Source organism: Cervus elaphus, chromosome 12 (assembly GCF_910594005.1).
Source record: "Cervus elaphus chromosome 12, mCerEla1.1, whole genome shotgun sequence".
Classification (NCBI taxonomy): domain Eukaryota; kingdom Metazoa; phylum Chordata; class Mammalia; order Artiodactyla; family Cervidae; genus Cervus; species Cervus elaphus.
In genome coordinates this window covers 11,046,983-11,068,958 of record NC_057826.1, presented here as the reverse complement: position 1 = coordinate 11,068,958, position 21,976 = coordinate 11,046,983, and the positions used below count along the sequence as shown (strand labels likewise).

The 21,976-nt window shown below is 38.3% G+C and overlaps 1 protein-coding gene across 3 annotated transcripts in view; it reads right to left on the bottom strand.

Annotated features, from left to right (window-relative positions):
- CEP128 (centrosomal protein 128) overlaps positions 1–21,976 on the bottom strand; it is a 447,512-nt gene that overhangs the window by 5,448 nt on the left and 420,088 nt on the right. For all 3 annotated transcript variants that reach the window (XM_043918906.1, XM_043918908.1, XM_043918907.1), the window contains 2 exons: positions 21,025–21,138; positions 2,623–2,731 (listed from right to left, as the gene is read on the bottom strand). In XM_043918906.1, the coding sequence (XP_043774841.1) occupies positions 2,623–2,731; positions 21,025–21,138 (223 nt within the window). The remainder of the gene's footprint in view (positions 1–2,622; positions 2,732–21,024; positions 21,139–21,976) is intronic.

Below are 21,976 nucleotides of genomic sequence, written 5' to 3'. Positions count from 1 at the left end.
GAAGAAAAAAATCTCAGGGCGACAGCTGGGCAATAGCCATTTATTGGGTGGGCCGTGTCATCTGCCCACTTCTGGCCTCTGTTCTGTTTTGTTTCTTCTCTCTTTCCAGGACTCTCACTAATCATGGTCTGTCCTTCCTACATTGGTTTTTCTGAATATCTTATCTCTTCTATTGCCCTTTTTCCTTATCTTCTGCTTTCTTTGAGGTTTCTCAACTTTGCTGTTTTCCACCTTTCTAGTTTCTCATATTTAAAATTTCTGAGATCTCTTAACTCGTGCTCCTTTTTCATAGTATCTTGCTTTTTAGTGGCTGCACAATTTCCTCATATCTCTGAGGGCATTAATGATATTTTTAAGGTGTCTTCTGTTCCCTGTATTATCAACTTACTACAGGCTCCATTTTTCTCCTTATTGATCTTGACAAATCTCCTTTTTAATTTTGTAGCGTCAAGAAAATTTTCAGGACAGGACAATTTCTATAATTAAGCTGAAACTGTGTGTACCACAAAAATGGAGATGTATTCAGGGTGATCATAATTCAATTCCAAAAGCCATCATGAAAAACATACAGAAAATTCAAAGTTCATCAGAAAAGTAAATTAGAATAAATATTATTTCCAGAAATGTTTATTAAATTACCTAAAATGAGTAACAATAGGTACCTATGATTAAACTTTTTAAAGTATCCTTAAAAACATGGAGGAGGTAGGTTTGGGAGGAAAATCATAAAACTTCTTAAAAAGAATAATAGCAAAATATATAGTTATATAAAAATAATCAATAAATTAATAAAGAGGTTTACTTTTTAAGCTAAGTTTTTCAGTCAGATTATATAATATAGACTAATAAAGTATTTTCTCATCCAAATAATGTTCTCAATAATATTGTTTTCTTATTCTTACTTAATTTTCTGTGTTAGTATATTTATATAGAAGCCTATAGCAGCCTGTGAGCATTACATCTTAGGAAGTGACCAGTGTTAGTCATGAAATGCTACTGAGTGAAAAGCCAAATATAGTTTCTTTTACTGCTTGTCATAATGTTAAATAAAATTCTAAAAATGTTGATGTTTTCCCCTTAATGTCTTCCAACCACTTTCTTATAGGAACCTTTCTAAGGAGCCTTCTGCAAGTCTTAAAGGCAAAATTAAACACCAGCAGAACAGAGACCTCTGTGCTCACACCCTGGTGCTGTTTGTCTCCAAGCTCTTAGACGTCTGAAGGATAAGATCCATGTTGTTTTTGGTGCTCGGTCCCCACCCTCCTCCTCGTCCATGTTTTCATACATCAAGCAGACCTGAGGACATTTTTCCATTGCTTAATATGAAAAATAAAAATTTCGTATAACTACATATATATCATATTTTGAGGTACCAGAACCAACCTGAGATATGATCCAAATTGAAGGGTGACTGCCAGATTAGAATAGTAGAGGGCTTATGAAAATATATAAAATCACTTGGCAAAATGGTTAGGACAGGAAAGGGAAAATGCTTAACTGTTGGAATAAAATAATCATGATATAATGGAAGCCAAACCATTTGTCAGAAACTGATAAATATTTATTCAATGAATCCATGAATATAAATCAGAAAAAATGAGAGTTATTATTTTCTATTTGACCTACTTCTTTGTGGCTAATTTTGATATTTTATTTTATGGAAACCTAGCTTTTTAAAATGACAGATTTGTCCAACTGAATGTACAAACTCTATATCCATGGAAAACTGAAGAGCTAAATGATGATCTAAATAAGAATCTATTAACATTTGAATCCCAAATGACTTGGATAAAAGTGGACTTGAAATATAAAAATTCATATACTCATTCATCTTATATTAGCTGAACATTTACTATGTGCCAAGTTCCATATAGGATGCTGAGGAAACAGTGGTGTATAAACATCACTCCTATCATGGAGTTCACTCTTGGGTGAAGAGAAGAATCAGTAAATAAAATGTCACTTGAATAGCAAATAATTCCATAATTATTCCAAGAAAGTTTTCAAAGTAATTTGTAATGCATTGCAAGCACTCATAACAGCAACCATACTTAAAACCATGAGTTCTGAAGGTTTTTTTAACGACACTGCATCGAAGGTGAAGTATACGTGGTGGGAGAAGGTATTCTGGGTCAACAGACTCACACTTTGTTAATGTTATAACCTTTTATTAATATTTACAGTGTGTTATTCACAGAATGAAACCTACACAATAATAGTTTTCATATCCTTATTCTTTGTACAAAATTAGATATCTCTGAATAGTTTTTCTACTTTTTGAAGACTTGGATTTTATTACAATACAATCTAACTTCCTTACTCACTCATCCACAGTTACTAGCAATCTCCATGCCAAAAAAATTGCTTAATTAAGATTTGGTGATTCAGTTTTAAGTTTTTGTGAGAAGTGTAAAGTCTAAAAGGAAGGGATTCCATATATTTTTAGTAAGTTGGTTAATATTATAAATGTACTTAGGCATTATTTGTATGATTCATAATGAAAATTTTTTCAAAATTACAACATGAATATTACTATCATGTTCTGGTCTTTCATTTTAATCTTTCCATAACTGAATTTTCTTTAATCCAATCTAAAAGCTAGTACTGAGCATCATTACTTACAGTTCAAGTGGGAAAATCGTGGACTAGACAGGAAGCGACTGTGATCCTGCCAACAAGATGACTGATCTAACCCATGAGCATGGGAGCTTTCAGCAAAGTCTCTGTCATCCTGAAAAAAGAGAGCATGGGCATTTCAGTTCAAATCATCACAATATGTAAGGCTCAGGATTCACTTAAATGTACTGAAAATAAAACTGAACCTCAAGATACAAGCTATATTATACCATAATGTAATATTATAATCTATTTAAAGAGAGAGAGAAGGAAATCACCTAAAGCCATAACAGCATGACATATTTCTTTCCAGACTTTTTTTTCCCTGTGGATGAGATTTGTAAATTTACTGTAAAACTCTGTGTTCTTCATTTATTTACATTTAATAATATAAATGGGCTTCCTTGGTGACTCAGTGGTAAAGAATCTGCCTGTCAATGCAGGAGACAAGGGTTTGATCCCTGGGTCAGGCAGATCCCCTGGAGAAGGAAATGGCAACCCACTCCAGTATTCTTGCCTGGGAAATCCATGGACAGAGGAGCCTGGTGGGCCACAGTCCATGGGGTCACAAAAGAGTCAGACATGACTTAGCGACTAAACAACAACAACACTAATATAAAGTTTTAGAAAATCATTACATTTAGCTTATGTTACTTTTACCTTTAGCTTAAGTTACTCATATGCGGGGCTACCCTGATGGCTGAGATGGTACAGAATTTGCCTGCAACGCAGGAGACTTAGGTGTGATCCCTGGGTCAGGAAGGTCTCCTCAAGAAGGAAATGGCAACCCGCTCCAGTATTCTTGTCTGGAGCATTCCATGGACAGAGGACCATGGTGGGCTACAGGTTCCATGGGTTTGCAAAGAGCTGAATATGACTGAGTGACTAATGCTTTCACTTGTTTTTCCTCCACTCATATACTATCTAGTGAATATACTATGCTTTACTCAGGTATTACTTTTCTGGGCATTTAGGTGGTTTCCAATGTTTTACTCCTATAAAAAACACTGTGAAAAATATCTTTAAATATATAAACTTTCCCATGTTTAGCAATATTCCTTATGACAAATTCTTGGATGGAAATACTGTGTCAGTAAAAACAATTCAATGATTTTAAATATATTTACCTAGACTGCTTTCCATGATTATAAATATTCTTACTCATTCAACAATATTTAATATATAAACAAAAATGAATCCTTGTGGATTGTATGAAATTGTCCTTTTCCTCAAATCTTAGCTGAAAAAAGGGAATTATATCTTTGAATAATTCGACTAACTAAATAGGTTAGAAAATAGATGCTTTAATATATCTTTCATTGATATATGGTAAAAATTGCATTTTTCCCTCTTAAATGTTTTCTAATTATTTACTACACTTCATTTTTCTTCCTCATACTCATTCATTCATTCAACAATTACTAATTTGGCACCTACTATGTGCTGGTCAAAGAGCAAATATAAAACATCGATGTAAATGATCCTGAAAGCTTCAGGAAGGCAGAAGAGAAAAACATTAAACAAACTATACAAAACACAATGCAGTTAAAAACTGGTAAGAACTATAAGAAGACGAGTAAATAATAGGAAGAACTACATTTAGATTTGAGGTCCAGAGAAGTTACCTCTGGAGATGATATTGAAGGCGATACTTGAGTGCTGAGTACGAATCAATCAATCAGCCAGATGAAAACTCATAGGCGGAGGATGGAAAAAGTAGGAGGTGAGGGGTTCCAGCGAGGTGGTGAGAAATCGGTGTTCTAGACTCATGTGCAGGTGCTGAGGTAAGAAAGAGTTCGGTGTGTGTGAAGAACTGAGGGAAGGCCCATGGCTAGGGCACCCTGAGCCTGGGGAGTGACTGCAGTGAGGTCCTGAGGTGGGATTTGGCTTGCGGATTTTTTTCCTTAGGTACGATCAGAAGGTAATCAACAGTTTTGAGGAGAGGAATGATATATTTTGATGTGTATTTCTCAAAGGTTATTCTGGCCTCTGTGGAAAACAGGCTGGAGCAGCACAAACATAGAAGTGGGAAGAGCAATTAAAAGACAGGAACTGAGGATGACTGTGGGGTCAAGGGAGACGAAGGGATCAAGAAGGTCCTGGATGAAACAAGTGCAGGCAGTCCATGGGGTGGTGAAGAGTCGGACGTGGCTGAGGGACTGACCTGAACTGAGGTGGCCCAGTTTCCTCAAAACTCACATATAGTAAGGCCTCGTGTAGCATGACTATCTGATGAATTAGCTGTTGTTCTCTGCACTAAGTTGGAGAAGGAAATGGCAGCCCACTCCAGTGTTCTTGCCTGGAGAATCCCCTGGACAGAGGAGCATGGTGGGCTACAGTCCATGGGGTTGCAAAGAGTTGGACACACAACTGAAGTGACTTAGTACACACACAAAGTACCAAGTTTATATTTTATTTGTCACATTTATATGTATGAAATCCAAAAGAAAGGTTAAAAGACTAAATATGTGTGTATATATATGCATGCATGGACTTCCCTGGTGGCTCAGCTGGTAAAGAATCTGCCTGCAATGCAGGAGACCCCAGTTTGACTCCTGGGTTGGGAAGATCCCCTGGAGAAGCTACCTACCCCAGTATTCTGGTCAGGAGAATTCCATGGACTGTATAGTCCATGTGGTTGCAAAAGAGTCAGACATGATTGAGCAACTTTCACTTCATATATGCATGCATACACACACATTTATAAAAATCCATTTATTCTGAGCGGAAACCATGAGCTTAATCCTAAAATGACTTAAGATCATCATTTGGTACATTTGCATGTACCAAAAGGGAGTTCAGTTTCATTTAAGATGAAAGCCAGAGGTTTTAAGCAAGTGATAGACAGTTTTCATTAATTATGAGAATTTCATAAGAAACTGGAAGTCACTCATTATAGGTTTGCTGGAAAGGAAAGGCTATATTGTTGACCCTTGAATGACACAGGGTTTAGGGATGCTGACCCTCTGTACAGTCAAAAATCCTTATATAACTTGTAGTTGGCGCTCTGCATCCGTAGTTTGCATCTATGGATTCAATCAACTGCAGATTGTGTAGTACTGCAGTATTCACTATTGACAAAAGATCTGCATATAAGTGGACATACGCAAACCCATGTTGTTCAAGGGTCAACTGTATTACACTTCCTCATTTTCTACATATGAAAATAGATATATGAGTTGTTGAATAAGTAAAAAAATTTAAGGAAAAGGGATAACAGCCCTAAATTGTATGTATATATTAACACAGTGTCAAAAAATATGAAGCAAAACTGGTAGAACTATAAGGAAAAAGTAGGCAAATCTATAATTAGACTTATTGGGCTTCCCCTGTGGCTCAGCAGTAAAGAATCTGCTTGCAGTGCAGGAGATGCAAGGGACATGGGTTCGATTCCTGGGCTGGGAAGACCCCTTGGAGAAGGAAACGGTAACCCACTACAGTATTCTTGCCTGGAAAATCCTATGGATGGAGAAGCCTGGGGGGCTACAGTCCATGGGGTTGTTGAGTCAACACAACTGAGTATAAGCACACACATAATTATAGTTGGATATTTCGACATTCCTCTCTCAGTAACTCATTTAACTCAATAATTCTCATAAACATTTAGATAAAGAATTGAGTTGAACAACATGACTGGCCAACTAGACCTAATTGGTATTTATAGAATACTCTACCCCAAAACAGCTGATTACAAGTATTTTTTCAAGTGCACATCCAACATTCTCCAAAATACACTATATGCTTGGTGGCAAAACAAATCTCAATAAATTTAAGATGACTGAAATTATACAAAGGATGCTGTCTGACCACAGGGAGTGACGGGAGAAATCAACAACAGATGGATATCTGAAAATTCTTAAATATTTAGAAATTAAAGAACATACTTCTAAGTAACTCATGAGTAGAGAGCAAAAGAAAAATCTTTTAAAAAATTTTACTTGTATGAAAATAAAAGCACAAATTATCAGAGTTTGTGAGGAGGCATTAAAAGGGTATTTGGAGGAATATGTATAACATTAAAATGTGTATATTACAAAAGAAGTCTCAAATTGATAGTCCAAGTTTCTACTTTAAGAAACTAGAAAATGAACAGCAAATTAAGCTTAAATTAAGTAAAAGGAGGGAAATAATAAAGAGCAAAAGTCAATTCAATAGAAAGCAGAAAAACAGTGAAAAAATTAAACCCATACTGGGTGGTTGTTTTTTCTTTTTAAAGAGTGATAAAAATCTAAAAATCTCTTCAGGGACTGATTAGGAAAAAAAGAGGGAAGATATAAATTGCCAATATGTAGAATGAAAGGAGGATATACTATTATGTCTATAGACATTAAGAAGGTATTAGGAAATATGAACAACTCCGCCAATAAATTAGACAACTTAGATAAAAATGGGTATAAATAAACAGTCTTAAAATGTGTCATCCAGTACTTCTAGGCATCTAGATTAGGTTAATACATTCAAGATATGGACAAAGATTTTTATACCAAGATATTAATCAATTGATTATAATAGAAAAAAGCTGAAATTAACCTTAAATTTTCAACAACATGAGATTAGGAAATAAACTATGGCATAACCATAATGACAATAATGATGATCATAGAGAAAATTCATACATATATATGTATATATATAAAATGTTAAATGAAAAAAAGAGGAAATAAAATTGTCAACAAATAATGATTTCAATGTAAAAAGACATTTATAAGTAAGAACTGGGAAACATACACCTTTAAATTAGGTAAACAGATCTTTAAAAATATTTGCTAGATTATTTTCTTTTCAATTTTTTCTGCATTTTCCAAATTGTGCCATATTTTTAATTGTCATATGCCAAGAAGCTGGTTGCACCATTAAAAATATAAGAGGTTCTTTTTCTGTAAACAGAAAAGATATAACCTATGCTTTGATGCCAGTTGGTTTTGTTTCAGAAATTTAAAACCCTACCTTGGCAAGAATGAATAGGATTTGACGACCCTTGTGGACTTCCTCCTTCCTCTGGGAGGCACACTCTGAGGCTGTCATTACACCATCTGGTTCATTCAGCAAGATGCCCAGATCTACACCTCCGCTCCTGTCCTTTCTCACTGTCTTTCTCAGTCCAGGCATCAGTGGGCAAATATGAGTGTGTCTGCTTTCCGTTGAGTTTTCCTTTCTCTTATTGGCCCATAATCATCTAAGCATTTTTAGTGGGAAACCTTTTATTATGCTTTTCTTTCACATTTTACATAGAAAGCATGATTGAGTGCAGATTTCCAGCGCTGACTGAAAACATGTCTCTCCTTTCTATCTGTGCATCTTCCAACTCCCCGAGGCCTTTAGGATTTCACATCTGAGCATAATAGTCACATCCATGGTTCTGGCTCGACTTGCCCCATGTCAGCTCATTCTAAAGTAGCTGTTGGCATACAGGTGGGACTCAATGAAGAGTTGACCCTTTTGAACTGCGTGTGTCCACTTACACACAGATTTTTTTTTTCCAATAGTATATACTGTAGTACAATATGATTTGCTGTTGGTTGAATCTAAGAATGAGGAATAATACCTTGGATGCAGAGGGCTAACTACAATTTACAAATGGATTTTCAAGTGCACTGAGGGTCAGTGCCCTTAACTCCCTAGTTGTCCAAGGGTCAGCTGTATGTCTTTAAGTTTCAACATCTTACAAATCTTCAAGATATTGCCAGAATCCCCAGGGTTACCTAGAAATAAATAATGAAATGATCCCTAGAAGAACACCCTAAAAGAAAAATATTTCACAATCCTTTTGAACAAATCAACATGTCAGAATATGAAAACAATATCTTCAAATTCTCCAATTATATATTGATATTTAATTTGTGGACTTTCTATGCAAGTAAAGTTTACAGGGTCACCATAAGATGGCTCTCTCTAATTTCAACCTTTTTTCAATTAAATACTTAAATATTGAAAAGGAAGTATTGGTTAAAAGGGAAGATTCTTTGCAAGCTTTTGCTTTTTGCCAACTCTTACATCCTTAGCACAGGGACCTATTTTTATTACTGTCTTAAGTCTCAACAAGCTATTTAGCCATAATTCCCTGAAAAAATTCCACTGGGTGAAGGAACTTGCAATTTCTAATATTTTCCCTGGGTTTCATCCACTTCTCTTTCATAACACACATTGTAATTGGTTTCTTAAAAGTTGTTCCAACCCGACTAAATCTTTTTGCTAAACTGATCTCTAATGATTAATATTTAATGATGCCCACCAAGTATTTTTCTCATAGAAATATTGTAAGTTCAAAGTTTATAAGACAAATGCTGCATTTAATTAAAAAAAAATTTATACAACTCTTCCCCTAGAGAAAAGGAAAAGACACTTATGTGTTCCTGAATCTGTGGCAGAAATGCTTTCCTGAATTTGTCTCTAGCCTAACAATGCACTGTTCCTCTGTTTGCTCCCCACTCTTAATTCCCAATTCTCCATTAGTGCTTGGAAAAGCTTCACCTCTTCCTCAGTAAACTTTATTCCTATTTGAAAGTTCTAACTAGACAGTTTACTTAAAAGTTAGCCTTCCATAACTCAATCTGCGTGGCTGCCATTATATAGCTTTTAACTTCCATGAGGGTGGGGCTTTGATCACCTCTTTCTATATTTCCACCTACCCATCCTAATCTTCATAGTTCAGAACAGTGCCATATGCAATAAGGAACTCAATAATGATCATATTCTTCAAAGTTTGCTCTCTGGAAGTTGGAAGTAGGAGACTGTCACTCTCCCATTCTCATTTTCTTCATGTAAGAAAATGACAGAGCTGGGCAAGATCATCTCCGAAGACTTCTCAGCACTGACACTTTGAAATTCTAACCTACCCAAGCAGAACCACTGAACAATCAGAACATCTAACTATGCAAACCATCTCTTCCACAATTATATCATAAGACAATAAACATGAAGCCACATTCAGCCACAGAGGAACAGACTCATGAAAAAATACTGTGTTGGATCAGGCCATTTGATAAATTTACCTATATTCAATTGCTATTTTATGGTATAAGAATTTAATATTCTTAGTGACTCACTAAAAAAAAAAAGGATTATACTCAGTTTTTGGTGTGTGTGTGTGTGTGTGTGTGTGTGTGTGTGTGTGTTTTCTTAACCCATTTCAGACTTGGCTCTACATGATTTTAATCCATTTTCAAAAACCAAATATATTCACAGTGGGTAAAAATTTGCCATAAACAAAGATACTCAAAAAAATGTGTCACTGACTTAAGAAACAAAGGTAGAGATACAAAGATATTTTATAATGATGGTTCCTAGAATCAATGTTTATTCCCTTAAAGTGACTATTTAAAGGAAACAAGGATTGTTTGGATAAATATGTTATAGTATATTTATTACAAACTAACAAGACAATTAACTGGCATTATCACTCACCTAGAGCCAGACATCCTGGGATGAGAAGTCAAGTGGGCCTTAGGAAGCATCACTGCAAACAAAGCTAGTGGAGGTGATGGAATTCCAGTTGAGCTATTTCAAATCCTAAAAGATGATGCTGTGAAAGTGCTGCACTCAATATGCCAGCAAATTTGGAAAGCTCAGCAGTGGCCACAGGACTGGAAAAGGTCAGTTTTCATTCCAATCCCAAAGAAAGACAATGCCAAAGAATGTTCAAACTACCGCACGATTGCACTCATCTCGCACGCTAGTAAATAATGCTCAAGATTCTCCAAGTCAGGCTTCAGCAATACATGAATCGTGAACTTCCAGATGTTCAAGCTGGCTTTAGAAAAGGCAGAGGAACCAGAGATCAAATTGCCAACATCCACTGGATAATCGAAAAAGCAAGAGAGTTCCAGAAAAATATCTATTTCTGCTTTATTGACAATGCCAAAGCCTTTGACTCTGTGGATCACAATAAACTGTAGAAAATTCTGAGAGACGGGAATACCAGACCACCTGACCTGCCTCTTGAGAAACCTGTATGCAGGTCAGGAAGCAATAGTTAGACTGGTTCCAAAGAGGAAAAGGAGTATCTCAAGGCTATATATTGTCACCCTGTTTATTTAACTTATATACAGAGTACATCCTGAGAAATGCTGGGCTGGATGAAGCACAAGCTAGAATCAAGATTGCCAGGAGAAATATCAATAACCTCAGACATGCAGATGACACCACCCTTATGGCAGAAAGTGAAGAAGAGCTAAAGAACTACTTGACGAAAGTGAAAGAGGAGAGTGAAAAAGTTGACTTAAAGCTCAACATTCAGAAAACTAAGATCATGGCATCCGGTCCCATCATTTCATGGCAAATAGATGGGGAAATAGTGGAAACAGTGGTTGACTTTATTTTTGGGGGCTCCAAAATCACTGCAGATGGTGACTGCAGCCATGAAATTAAAAGATGCTTACTCCTTGGAAGGAAAGTTATGACCAAAGTAGACAGCATATTAAAAAGCAGAGACATTACTTTGCCAAGAAAGGTCCATCTAGTCAAGCCTATGGGTTTTTCCAGTAGTCATGTATGGAAGTGAGAGTCGGATTATAAAGAAAGCTGAGCACCAAAGAATCGATGCTTTTGAACTGTGGTGTTGGAGAAGACTCTTGAGAGTCCCTTGGACTGCAAGGAGATCCAACCAGTCCATCCTAAAGTAGATCAGTCCTGGGTGCTCATTGGAAGGACTGATGCTGAAGCTGAAACTCCAATACTTTGGCCACCTCATGCGAAGAGTTGACTCATTTGAAAAGACCCTGATACTGGGAAATATTGAAGGCAGGAGGAGAAGGGGACGATAGAGGATGAGATGGTTGGATGGCATCACCGACTCAATGGTCATGAGTTTGGGTAAGCTCCAGGAGTTGGTGATGGGCAGGGAGGCCTGGCGTGCTGCAGTCAATGGGGTTGCAAAGATTTGGACACCACTGAGCAACTGAACTGAACTGATGTACCTAATATAGTTAAAATTTTGAATTCAATATGATTAACAATGGTATCTTTACAGTTAAATTTCTTTATAATCTTTCCTTTCTTAATGCTCTAATTGAGCAAATCATTGGAAACAGTGAAGAAAGCATGTGGTTTGTCAGGGGGACTGGGTTTGGTAGGGTTAAAAAAAATTAAAGACCCTAATGAATGCAGACTTCCAGAGAATAGCAAGGAGAGATAAGAAGTCTTTCTTAACTGAACAACACAAGGAAATAGAGGAAAACAGTACAATGGGAAAGATTAGAAATCTCATCAAGAAATCTGGAGGTATCAGGGGAACATTTCATGAAAGGATGGGCACAATAAAGGACAGAAACAGTAAGGACCTAAGAGAAGCAGAAGAGTTTAAGAAGTGGCAAGAATACATAGAAGAACTATACAAAACAGGTATTAATGAACAGGATAATGATGATGGTATGGTCCATCATCTAGGGCCAAACAAAAGTGGGCTTTAGGAAGCATTACTACAAACAAGGCTACCACAGGTGATGGAATTCTAGCTGAGTTATTTAAAATCCTAAAATATGATGCTCTTATAGTGCTGCACTCAATATGTCAGCAAATTTGGAAAACTCAGTAGTGAAAAGGTCCAATATTCATTCCAATCCCAAAAAAAGGCAGTGCCAGAGAATGTTCAAACTACTGGACAGCTGTGTTCATTTCACATGCCAGCAAGGTCCCACTCATAATACTTCAAGCTAGGCTTCAGCAGTATTGAGCTGAGAAATTCCAGATGCACAAGCTGGGTTTAGAAAAGGGGATCCAGAGATCAAACTGCCAACATTCATTGGATCACAGAAAAAGTAAGGGAATTCCAGAAAAACCATCTACCTCTGCTTTGTTGACTATGCTTAAACCTTTGTGTGGACCACAACAAACTATGGAAAATTCTTAGAGATGGGCATACCAGACCACCTTACCTGTATCCTGAGAAACCTGTATGTGGGTGAAAAAGCAACAGTTAGAACTGGACATGGAACAATGGACTAGTTTAAAATTCAGTTCAGTTCAGTCGCTGAAGTAGATATTTTTCTGGAACTCTGCTTTCTTGATGATCCAATGGATGTTGGCAATTTGATCTCTGGTTCCTCTGCCTTTTCTAAATCCAGCTTGAACATCTGAAAGTTCAGTGTTCACATACTGTTGAAGCCTGGCTTGGAGAATTTTGAGCATAACTTTGCTAACGTGTGAGATGAGTGCAAACTGTGTGGTAGTTTGAGCATTCTTTGGCATTGCCTTTCTTTGAGATTGGAATGAAAACTGACCTTTTCCAGTCCTGTGGCCACTGCTGAGTTTTCCAAATTTGCTGGCATACTGAGTGCAGCACTTTCACAGCATCATCTTTTCAGATTTGAAATAGCTCAACTGGAATTCCATCACCTCCATTAGCTTTGATTGTAGTGATGCTTCTTAAGGCCCACTTGACTTCTCATTCCAGGAAGTCTGGCTCTAGATGAGGGATCACACCATCATGATTATGTGTGTCATGAAGATCTTTTTTGTATAGTTCTTCTGTGTATTCTTGCCACCTCTTCATATCTTCTGCTTCTGTTAGGTCTATAACATTTCTGTCCTTTATTGTGCCCATCTTTGCATGAAATGTTCCCTTGGTATCTCTAATTTTCTTGAAGAGATCTCTAGTTTTTCCCATTCCATTGATTTCCTCTATTGCTTTGCACGGATCACTGAGGAAGGCTTTCTTATCTCTCCTTGCTATTCTTTGGAACTCTGCATTCAAATGGACATATCTTTCCTTTTCTCCTTTGCCTTTTGCTTCTCTTCTTTTCACAGCTATTTGAAAGGCCTCCTCAGACAACCATTTTGCCTTTCTTTTTCTCAGGGATGGTCTTATTCACTGCCTCTTATACAATATCACGAACCTCCATCCATAGTTCTTCAGGCACTCTATCAGATAATCCCTTGAATCTATTTGTCACTTCCAGTGTATAATCCTAAGGGATTTTATTTAAGTCATACCTGAATGGTCTAGTGGTGTTCCCCACTTTCTTCAATTTAAGTCTGAATTTGGTAATAAGGAGTTCATGATCCAAGCCACAGTCAGCTCCCGGTCTTGCTTTTGCTGACTATACGGGGCTTTGCCATCTTTGGCTGCAAAGAATATAATCAATCTGATTTCAGGATTGACCATCTGGTGATGTCCATGTGTAAAGTCTTCTCTTATGTTGGTGGAAGAGGCTGTTTGCTATGACCCGTGCGTTCTCTTGGCAAAACCATGTTAGACTTTGCCCTGCTTCAGTCTGTACTCCAAGCCCAAATTTGCCTGTTACTCTAGGTATTTAAATTTAGGGAAAATTAGTTTAAAATTAGGAAAGGAGTATGTCAAGGCTGTATATTGTCACCCTGCTTATTTAGCTTAAATGCAGAGTAAATCATGTGACATGCCAGGCTGGATGAATTACAAGCTGGAATCAAGATTGCTGGAAGAAATATCAACAACCTCAGATATGCAGATGACACCACCCTTATGGTAGAAAATGAAGAGGAACTAAAGAGCTTTTTGATGAAAGTGAAAGAGGAGAGTGAAAAAGCTGGCTTAAAACTCAACATTCAAAAAACTAAGATCATGGCATCTGGCCCCATCAGTTCATGGCAAATAGAAGGAGGAAAAGTGGAAGCAGTGACAGACTTTATTTTTCTGGGCTCTAAAATCACTGTGGATGGTGACTGCAGCCATGAAATTAAAAGATGCCTGCTCCTTGGAAGGAAAGCTATGACCAACGTAGACAGTGTATTAAAAAGCAGAGACATTACTTTGCCAACAAAGGTCCATATAGTCAAAGTTATGGTTTTTCCAATAGCCATGTATGGATGTGAGAGTTGAACCATAAAGAAAGCTGAGCACTGAAGAATTGATGCTTTCAAACTGTGGTGTTGGAGAAGACTTTTGAGAGTCCCCTGGACAGCAAGGAGTTCAAGGCAGTCAACTGAGGAAATCAGTCCTGAATATTCATTGGAAGGACTGATGCTGAAGCTCCAATGCTTTGGCCACCTGATTGGAAGAACTGACTCATTGGAAAAGACCCTGAGGTTGGGAAAAGTTGAGGGCAGGAGGAGAAGGGGTGACAGAAGGTGAGATGGTTGGATGGCATCACCAACTCAGTGGATGTGAATTTGATCAAACTTTGAGAGATAGTGAAGGACAGGGAATTCTGGTGTGATGCAGTCCAGTTTGGGGTTGCAAAGTATCGGACATGTCTTAGCGACTGCAAAACAACAGCAAAAAATATGCTCATACAAGTACCCATTTTGACTCCTAAATAATCACTTTTGCACCTTTGCTATTTTCAGGTTTTATAGCAAAAAAAAAAAAAAAAACTCAACTTATTTGACAACCTTTTGTTTAACTTTTAAAATGGCAAGATGCAATCAACTAGTTAAATATTATGGCTGGAAAGTTAGTCTTAATCATTTCAAAAGAACAAAAATTGCTTCAGAGTTCAGCATTTTTCAATTGCCTATGAGGTTTCAGATGTGTCATCTAACAATTACTGGAAAAATAACAATGAAATCTGTTAGAATTCCATAAAAGGCTGAAGTTAGGGGAAAAAAGTTTAATCATCAAATTAGCATGCACTGTGTATTCTGGAGTCAAAGATAAGGCAGACAGTGTCTGCCCTCAAAAGTCATATAATCCATAGAATAGCATTTCCCAAATTTCAGTATTTACCTTTAGCTATATTTACTATTTCTTTTATGGTAACTTAAAGATTAGACTTGCACCTCCAATCATCTTTCCGAACCGTCTCCCCCCCGGCCCCAACCCCGATGGCTCCTGCAATGTGGGAGACCCAGGTTCGATCCCTGGGTAGGAAGATTCCCTGGAGGAGGGCATAGCAGCCCACTCCAGTATTCTTGCCTGGAGAATCCTTTGGATGGAGGAGCCTGGCAGGCTACAGTACACGGGGTTGTGAAGAGTTGGACAAGATTGAGCGACTTCCCTTTCTTTCTTTCCAGGAGAGGTTTAAAATGATGGCAAATTGCTTGGGGCTGGCAGAAGCATAGAGCTACATTTACAGAGCAGTTTACACACAACTTCTTTAAAAAGCATGGAGAGAGGTGGTCATAAGTCAGATAATTGGGGTATCATGAGGTTAAAGCTCCCTCAATTTCCACCGTGATTGCCACTACTATTCTCAAGCAATATCTGTAAAATTACCTAAGTAATACACTGATGATATATTTTAATAGTCATTAAATGAAAATCACCTCCAATTGTGAATTGCACCAGGAGTTATATATTGCATGCTTCAGAAGCTAACAATTGTAGACGATTTAAGATATGGACAGAAATAGCTGACCTTAGGGAGAAAGTGCAAACAGTCATTAATTGCTATGAGCAAAGCATAAACAAACCACAGAGCGATTCAAGCAGAGAGAAACAGCTTCTAGGAGCAGCACACATGTGCTTACACTGAGCAAATATGACAATGGGCTTTGTCAGACTCTGCCTTCATAACCTGCGCTGAAAGCCATCATCATCGCTTCCTTACCCACCTCATCTTATCCTGTAAAACATCTGCTTCTTTAAAGAGAAGTTGCCTACTAGTTCTTCTAGAAATTGAAATGATTTTGAATGATTTTCTTTTCAGGAGGAGGAAGGATGGGAACAAAACATGCCTTTTGTGATTTCACTGAAAACTCCACTACTAATTAAATTAAAACCATACATTGAACATGGGTAGAGAGCAAAAAGGGCAGGTAGCAAATGGGAATATCTTGGACAAAACCATGCTCCTCTGTGAATTCCGATTAGCAATGCTATGTTATTGGCTGACGGTTGAACATTCTCTTCTGTTTGAAACAGCGGGGACAGCAAAGAAGTCTGTTGTCTTACAGAAACCCAGTTAGGCCTGACGAAAGGAGCTGTGGAATGCTTCTGTTGTGTATACAACGTTGTGTCCGATTCAGCACTGAACTGAAGTCTCCGTATATACTTGTAGATCAGGCTCCGTCCAGTTAACTTAGGAAGCTCCATACAACATCACATTATGCTCTCAGCAATTGTTGACACTGGTCCTGCTGAAAATCTTGATGGGTTTCTAGAAACCTGATCCTTTTGAGCCTGGTGATGGCCATTGGAGTAAACAGTGGGCGATGAGTCTCCTGGATTGAAAGGGAATCTGACTTGCACACTTTCTACTCTACCCCCTCCCCCCCACCAGCAGCAGTGCAGTCGTATTGGATGCCTCGCTGCCTTCTGACATCAGCGAAAACATGAGCAGAGCCAGCTGCCAACACGGTTCTGCTGTTCCAACAGCTATTTGTCTGTCAACAGTAATAGAGTCAGGGTTCTACAACTGTAATGCTAACAGTGATTCTCTTCCAAACGGATGAGGATAAAACACTTCTGTGTACCTTGTCATCACGAGCCTCTTTTCAAAAGACTTTAGAGCATCTTTCTTCTCTGGACTTCCACTGCTGTTTATTGGGATCGCTTTACAGAAAAACTTTTTTGGCTGTGCTGGGCCGTAAGGCAGCCCCCTGGCTCTCTCTAGCTGCGGTGTGGAGTGGAGCGCCGGCTCGAGAGTGCGTGGGCTCAGTAGTTGTGCTGTGAGGGCCTATCTCCCTCGTGGCTTGTGGGATCTTAGTTCCCCCACCAGGGGTCGAACCTGTTACCCCTGCATTGGAGGGTGGATTCTTAACTACCGGCTCATCAGGGAAGTCCCGAATGGGGTCATCCTGACAGCATTTATCTCCTTCTCCTTCGTACTACAGTGACCTGAATTCCCAAGGCTGGCAATGGTTTTTCTTATTAAAACGCCGTCCTTCTCTCCAGCTCCCAGCACTGCATCTGGCGCACAGTGGAGACTCAGTATACGTTTGCCGGCTGTTGCATTCAGAAACAACAGACTGAAGATCTTACCTAAAGAACAGAAGCTCTCAAAGGCAGAGATCTTTGTTTTGTTCACTGATGTGATTCCCATGCACCTAGAAAGTTCCTGGCACATGGCTGAAACTCAACAAATATTTGTTGAATGAATGGATAGCATTAGGACTTTACAAAGAGCTTGCACAGTATGTATTTGACTGATAAATGAAGAGAAGAGAATATTCTACATAACATGTAGAGGAAGTAAGCATAGTTTGGTAAAAATCTCCTTTCTCTAGACCAGGAGTTGGCAAAATTTTCCCAAAGAGGACCTGATGATAAGTATACGAGGCTTTGCAGGCCATACAGTTTCTGTTGCAACCACTCAGCTCTGCCACTGAGCATGAAAGCTACCATAGACAACACATGAATATGTGAATGAGGCGGTTTTCCAAGGAAACTTTACTTGCAAAAGCAGTCAGCAGGCAAGATTTGGCCCATGGCTGGTAGTCTGCAGAACTGTGCTCTAAAACAACTGTATAGAAATTATCTATAAGGATTTAGATGACAAATAACTATTCTCTTCTTGAAGACCCGCCTTCTGTATGTTTATGCGTGCTGCCAACCCCATCTCCAACAGGCAACGCGCTGCTTTGGCAATATAGTCTGCACAGAGTTTGAGCAAACTCTGGGAGATAGTGAAGGACAAGGAAGCCTGGCATGCTGCAATCCACGGGGTTGCAAAGAGTTGGACATAACTGAGTGACAACAACAACAAATCAGAGGCAGCTTCTCTGATTATCCAGGAAGTAAAGAAATTAACAATTAAAATCACTGCCCATATGACCTTATTTCTTTTGAAGTTGCCCCCTTTCATTCTTAATAACTTATTTTTGTAAAAAGCATATAAGCAAACGACCATTGGTATCTATGATTCGCAAAAATGTGCTCTCACATTTTTGTCAATAATGACTACAAAAAATGTGATAGTCTCATGAGTTTTGCATTAGATCACTGCATTATTTCAGGCCAGACATCTGCTACACAGGATAATAATCTACACATTCATCACTGAAATGGATCAACATTTAAAAATATTTAAGTAGTATTAATGTGGAACAATGTTATCATACAATGTGCTTTGTGGCTCTTTCCTGTATTTGTACTGCCTATTTGCAAAATTTTCAAACTTATTTCTCATTTTGATAAGTGTTGGCCTCACAAAACTAGGCTTTATTTCCTCTTCAGCTGCAAATGTAATTTTAAAGAGAACTCCAATGAGATTACTTGCTGAACATGTTAAACATTCATAGCTTTGCCATATGCTGTTATAGAAATTGCACTGATTTATAGCAATTTGGGTGCCACTAGATAGCATTAAATCACCTGATACTGAATCTAACTGTATTGGGAAACAATGTCTTAAATGTTTCATCTGGTTTTAGACCTCTATTGAACTAAGAGGCATATATTGTGTTTCTGTACTTTTGGAGAAAACAGACTTTTATTTATTAAAGATATTGTCCTACATTTGGTGACTTCTAAAAAAAATTAAGGGATAGCAGATCCAAATTTACACTATAATAGCCTGGTGGTCAAGGATATAGGTTCTTGTAGCCAGGCAGATTTAGGTTTTAACTACAATTCAACCACTTAATCGCTCTATAACCTCGTTTTCTTCAATGGTTAAAAAAAAAAAAAAAAAAAAAAGAGGGTTACTGTGAGGATTAAATGAGATCAGGCACATAAAGCATAAGACACATACAAAAAGAACAATTTCATGCAGTTTGTTCTAATATGTGCTCTATAATGAGTAGTTATTATTATTAGCTATTGTTGTCTAAGTCTTGTTCTTCTGCTTAAGTCAGTGGTGCTCTAAGTGGCAGAGAAATGCTTAAGTATATGAGACCTGATGAGAATGTTGGAAGACAATTTAGTGAACTTAAAATTTGCCATATGAGACAACAAGGTCGCTGCTATAGTCAATAATACCAATATAAAGAGCAAAGGTATAAAAAGCACAAAGTCACAGGCCACCCTCTTCACAGTAAGGGCATAAATAACACGACATATTGTGTTAAGTTTCTGTTTGGGATGGGGGAAGTAAGGAGCTCATTTTAGGCATGCCAGGGAGGGCTTATGTAAATGAATACTGTCTTTACATCCACTGAGCATTCTGTCCAACTACATTCAGAGGAGGGAAGAAGCACCTTAAAAATAATTACACTTGGCTGAAATAAGTGAATATATACAGTGTAATGAATATGCATACATATTGAACTCTGTAAGAATATAAAAGCTGAAACTTGCGCTTTATTTTCTAACTTGACTTGGAGTGTACTATAGATGGATCATCTCTAGCTCAGTTCTCGGCGAGAGGGAGAGGGCAGCTCTGCCCTCCAGGGGATGCCTAGCAACATCCAGAGACACTTTTGGATGCCACAACTTGGGATGGGGAATGCGACTGATACCCAGCGAGTAGATTCTCAGGGACGCTGCTTAACATCCTACAATGCCTAGGACAGCCTCTGCAACAAAGAATTACCTGGCATACATGTCACTAATGCTGGGGTTAAGAAGTTCAGCTCTAGGCTGACAACTGTTAAAGGTCAAATGAGTTTCAAGTCACCCATAACCCACATGGGTCTTGGACAGCTTCTAGGGAATGGTAGGCTTTTTGTAATTTAAGTCAAATCTTCCCAGTCTCTTATATGGTCCCCCACTAATGAATCACAGACAGAAGTAGTAATATGGAGCTCTTATCCTCATGAAATGACTGGCTATAAACACTGATCTTAGGAAATACTATATGCTATTTCACCTACTGAGGATATTAGCGCAGAGAGAGGAATAGTCAGACTTACACAGTGAGGAGGGTGGCCATCCACACTAAGCCACTGACCGATCAAGAGGCCAAGGGTTTCCTGGCTCAGGATTTCTTATTGTTGTTTAGTCACTAAATCGTGTCCAACTCTTCGCGACACCATGGATTGGAGCTGACCAGGCTCCTTTACCGGTGGGATTTCCCAGGCAAGAATATTGAAGCAGGCTGTGATTTCCTTCTCCAGAGGATCTTCCCAACCCAGGAATCAAACCCACATCTCCTGCATTAGCAGGCAGATTCTTTTCCCCTGAGCCATTTGGGAAGCCCACCAGGATTTCCTAAGCAGCATCAATTCCCGTAGACAAACACCATGTTAAGCAACAATGAAAGTGAGGGTGAAAGAAAGCGAAAGTCACTCAGTCATATCCTACTCTTTGCGACCCCATGGACTGTATAGTCCATGGTATTCTCTAGACCAGAACACTGGAGTGGGTAGCCGTTCCCTTCTCCAGGGGATCTTCCCAATCCAGGGATCGAACCCAGGTCTTCCGCATTGCAGGCGGATTCTTTACCAGCTGAGCCACAACAGCATACACTTAAAGATGAGTTCTCAGATAAAAAGTTATATACACGATCCCTGAATTTTTATTTTCTACTTCTACAAAACTGAAGATCTATCTGCTACATCAAGACATTTCTTTCCTAAGTACCCTTATGCAAATGCTGCGGGGCCTGCTCAGAAAACTGTGGCCATAACTGCGGGTAACACCCAGAATCTGAAAATGTATATCAAGGACATTACTTTGAAGCTTTGGATTCTGTGCTTGGGGTCATCCCGGCACTGCTGAAGAGACTCTCTGTGAACTCGGTATTTTGAATATCTTCCGTCAATTCTGTCGGATAAACTGCGGGAACCCTGCAAAAACAAGAAAGGGTCTAAATTGGCAGATGAAAGAGAAACCAGAGCTTGAAATTAAGCTGAGAAAGTTTTGATATCTAGATAATAAATCATTATAGGCATTTAGAGAGATATACAGAGGAATCATAGGTTCCCAAGGATAAGGAAAAAGATGGTCACTTTAGATGCTACCATTAAAAATAAAAACAGAGTCCCACAAAAGTTATTGGCATTTTTTTTTTCCACTGGTAGTTCCCATGCCAATCTGAAATGACTGACACCCTTTAGGTGAAGGGAAAAATTTAAAGTAACAGTGAGTTGTTTGAAGATGGTATTTAATGACACTATGCCACTTTTGGATGGTGTATACTGTCCCTTAGAATTGCACTTAGCAAAAAAAAAAAAAAAATTCTCTTTCTTCAACACACTACCTTTTAACTATTATTTCATGTAGATTTTTAAATGTAAGGATAGCTCATCTTGGGACTTCTTTGGTGGTCCAGTGGTTAAGACTTTGCTTTCCAATGCAGGGGGTATGGGTTCAATCCCTGATTGGGGAACTCAGATCCCATATGCTTCAGGGCCAAAAGACCAACACCGTAAAACAAAAGCAATCTTATAACAAATTCAAAAAAGACTTTAAAAATGGTCCACATCAAAAATATCTTATAGGAAAAAAAAAAAAAGGAATAGCTCATCTGCCCTCAAAAGCATGTAAAGATTCCGATAATAAATTAAGACAGAAAAAATTACCAGGGTCTGCCTACCTTCCTATTTTTCCTTCTTTCTGGGGAGAGAGGACAGAACACAGCAAACAGTCACCGCAGCCTGTTACTTAGACATTTCGTTACTTAGA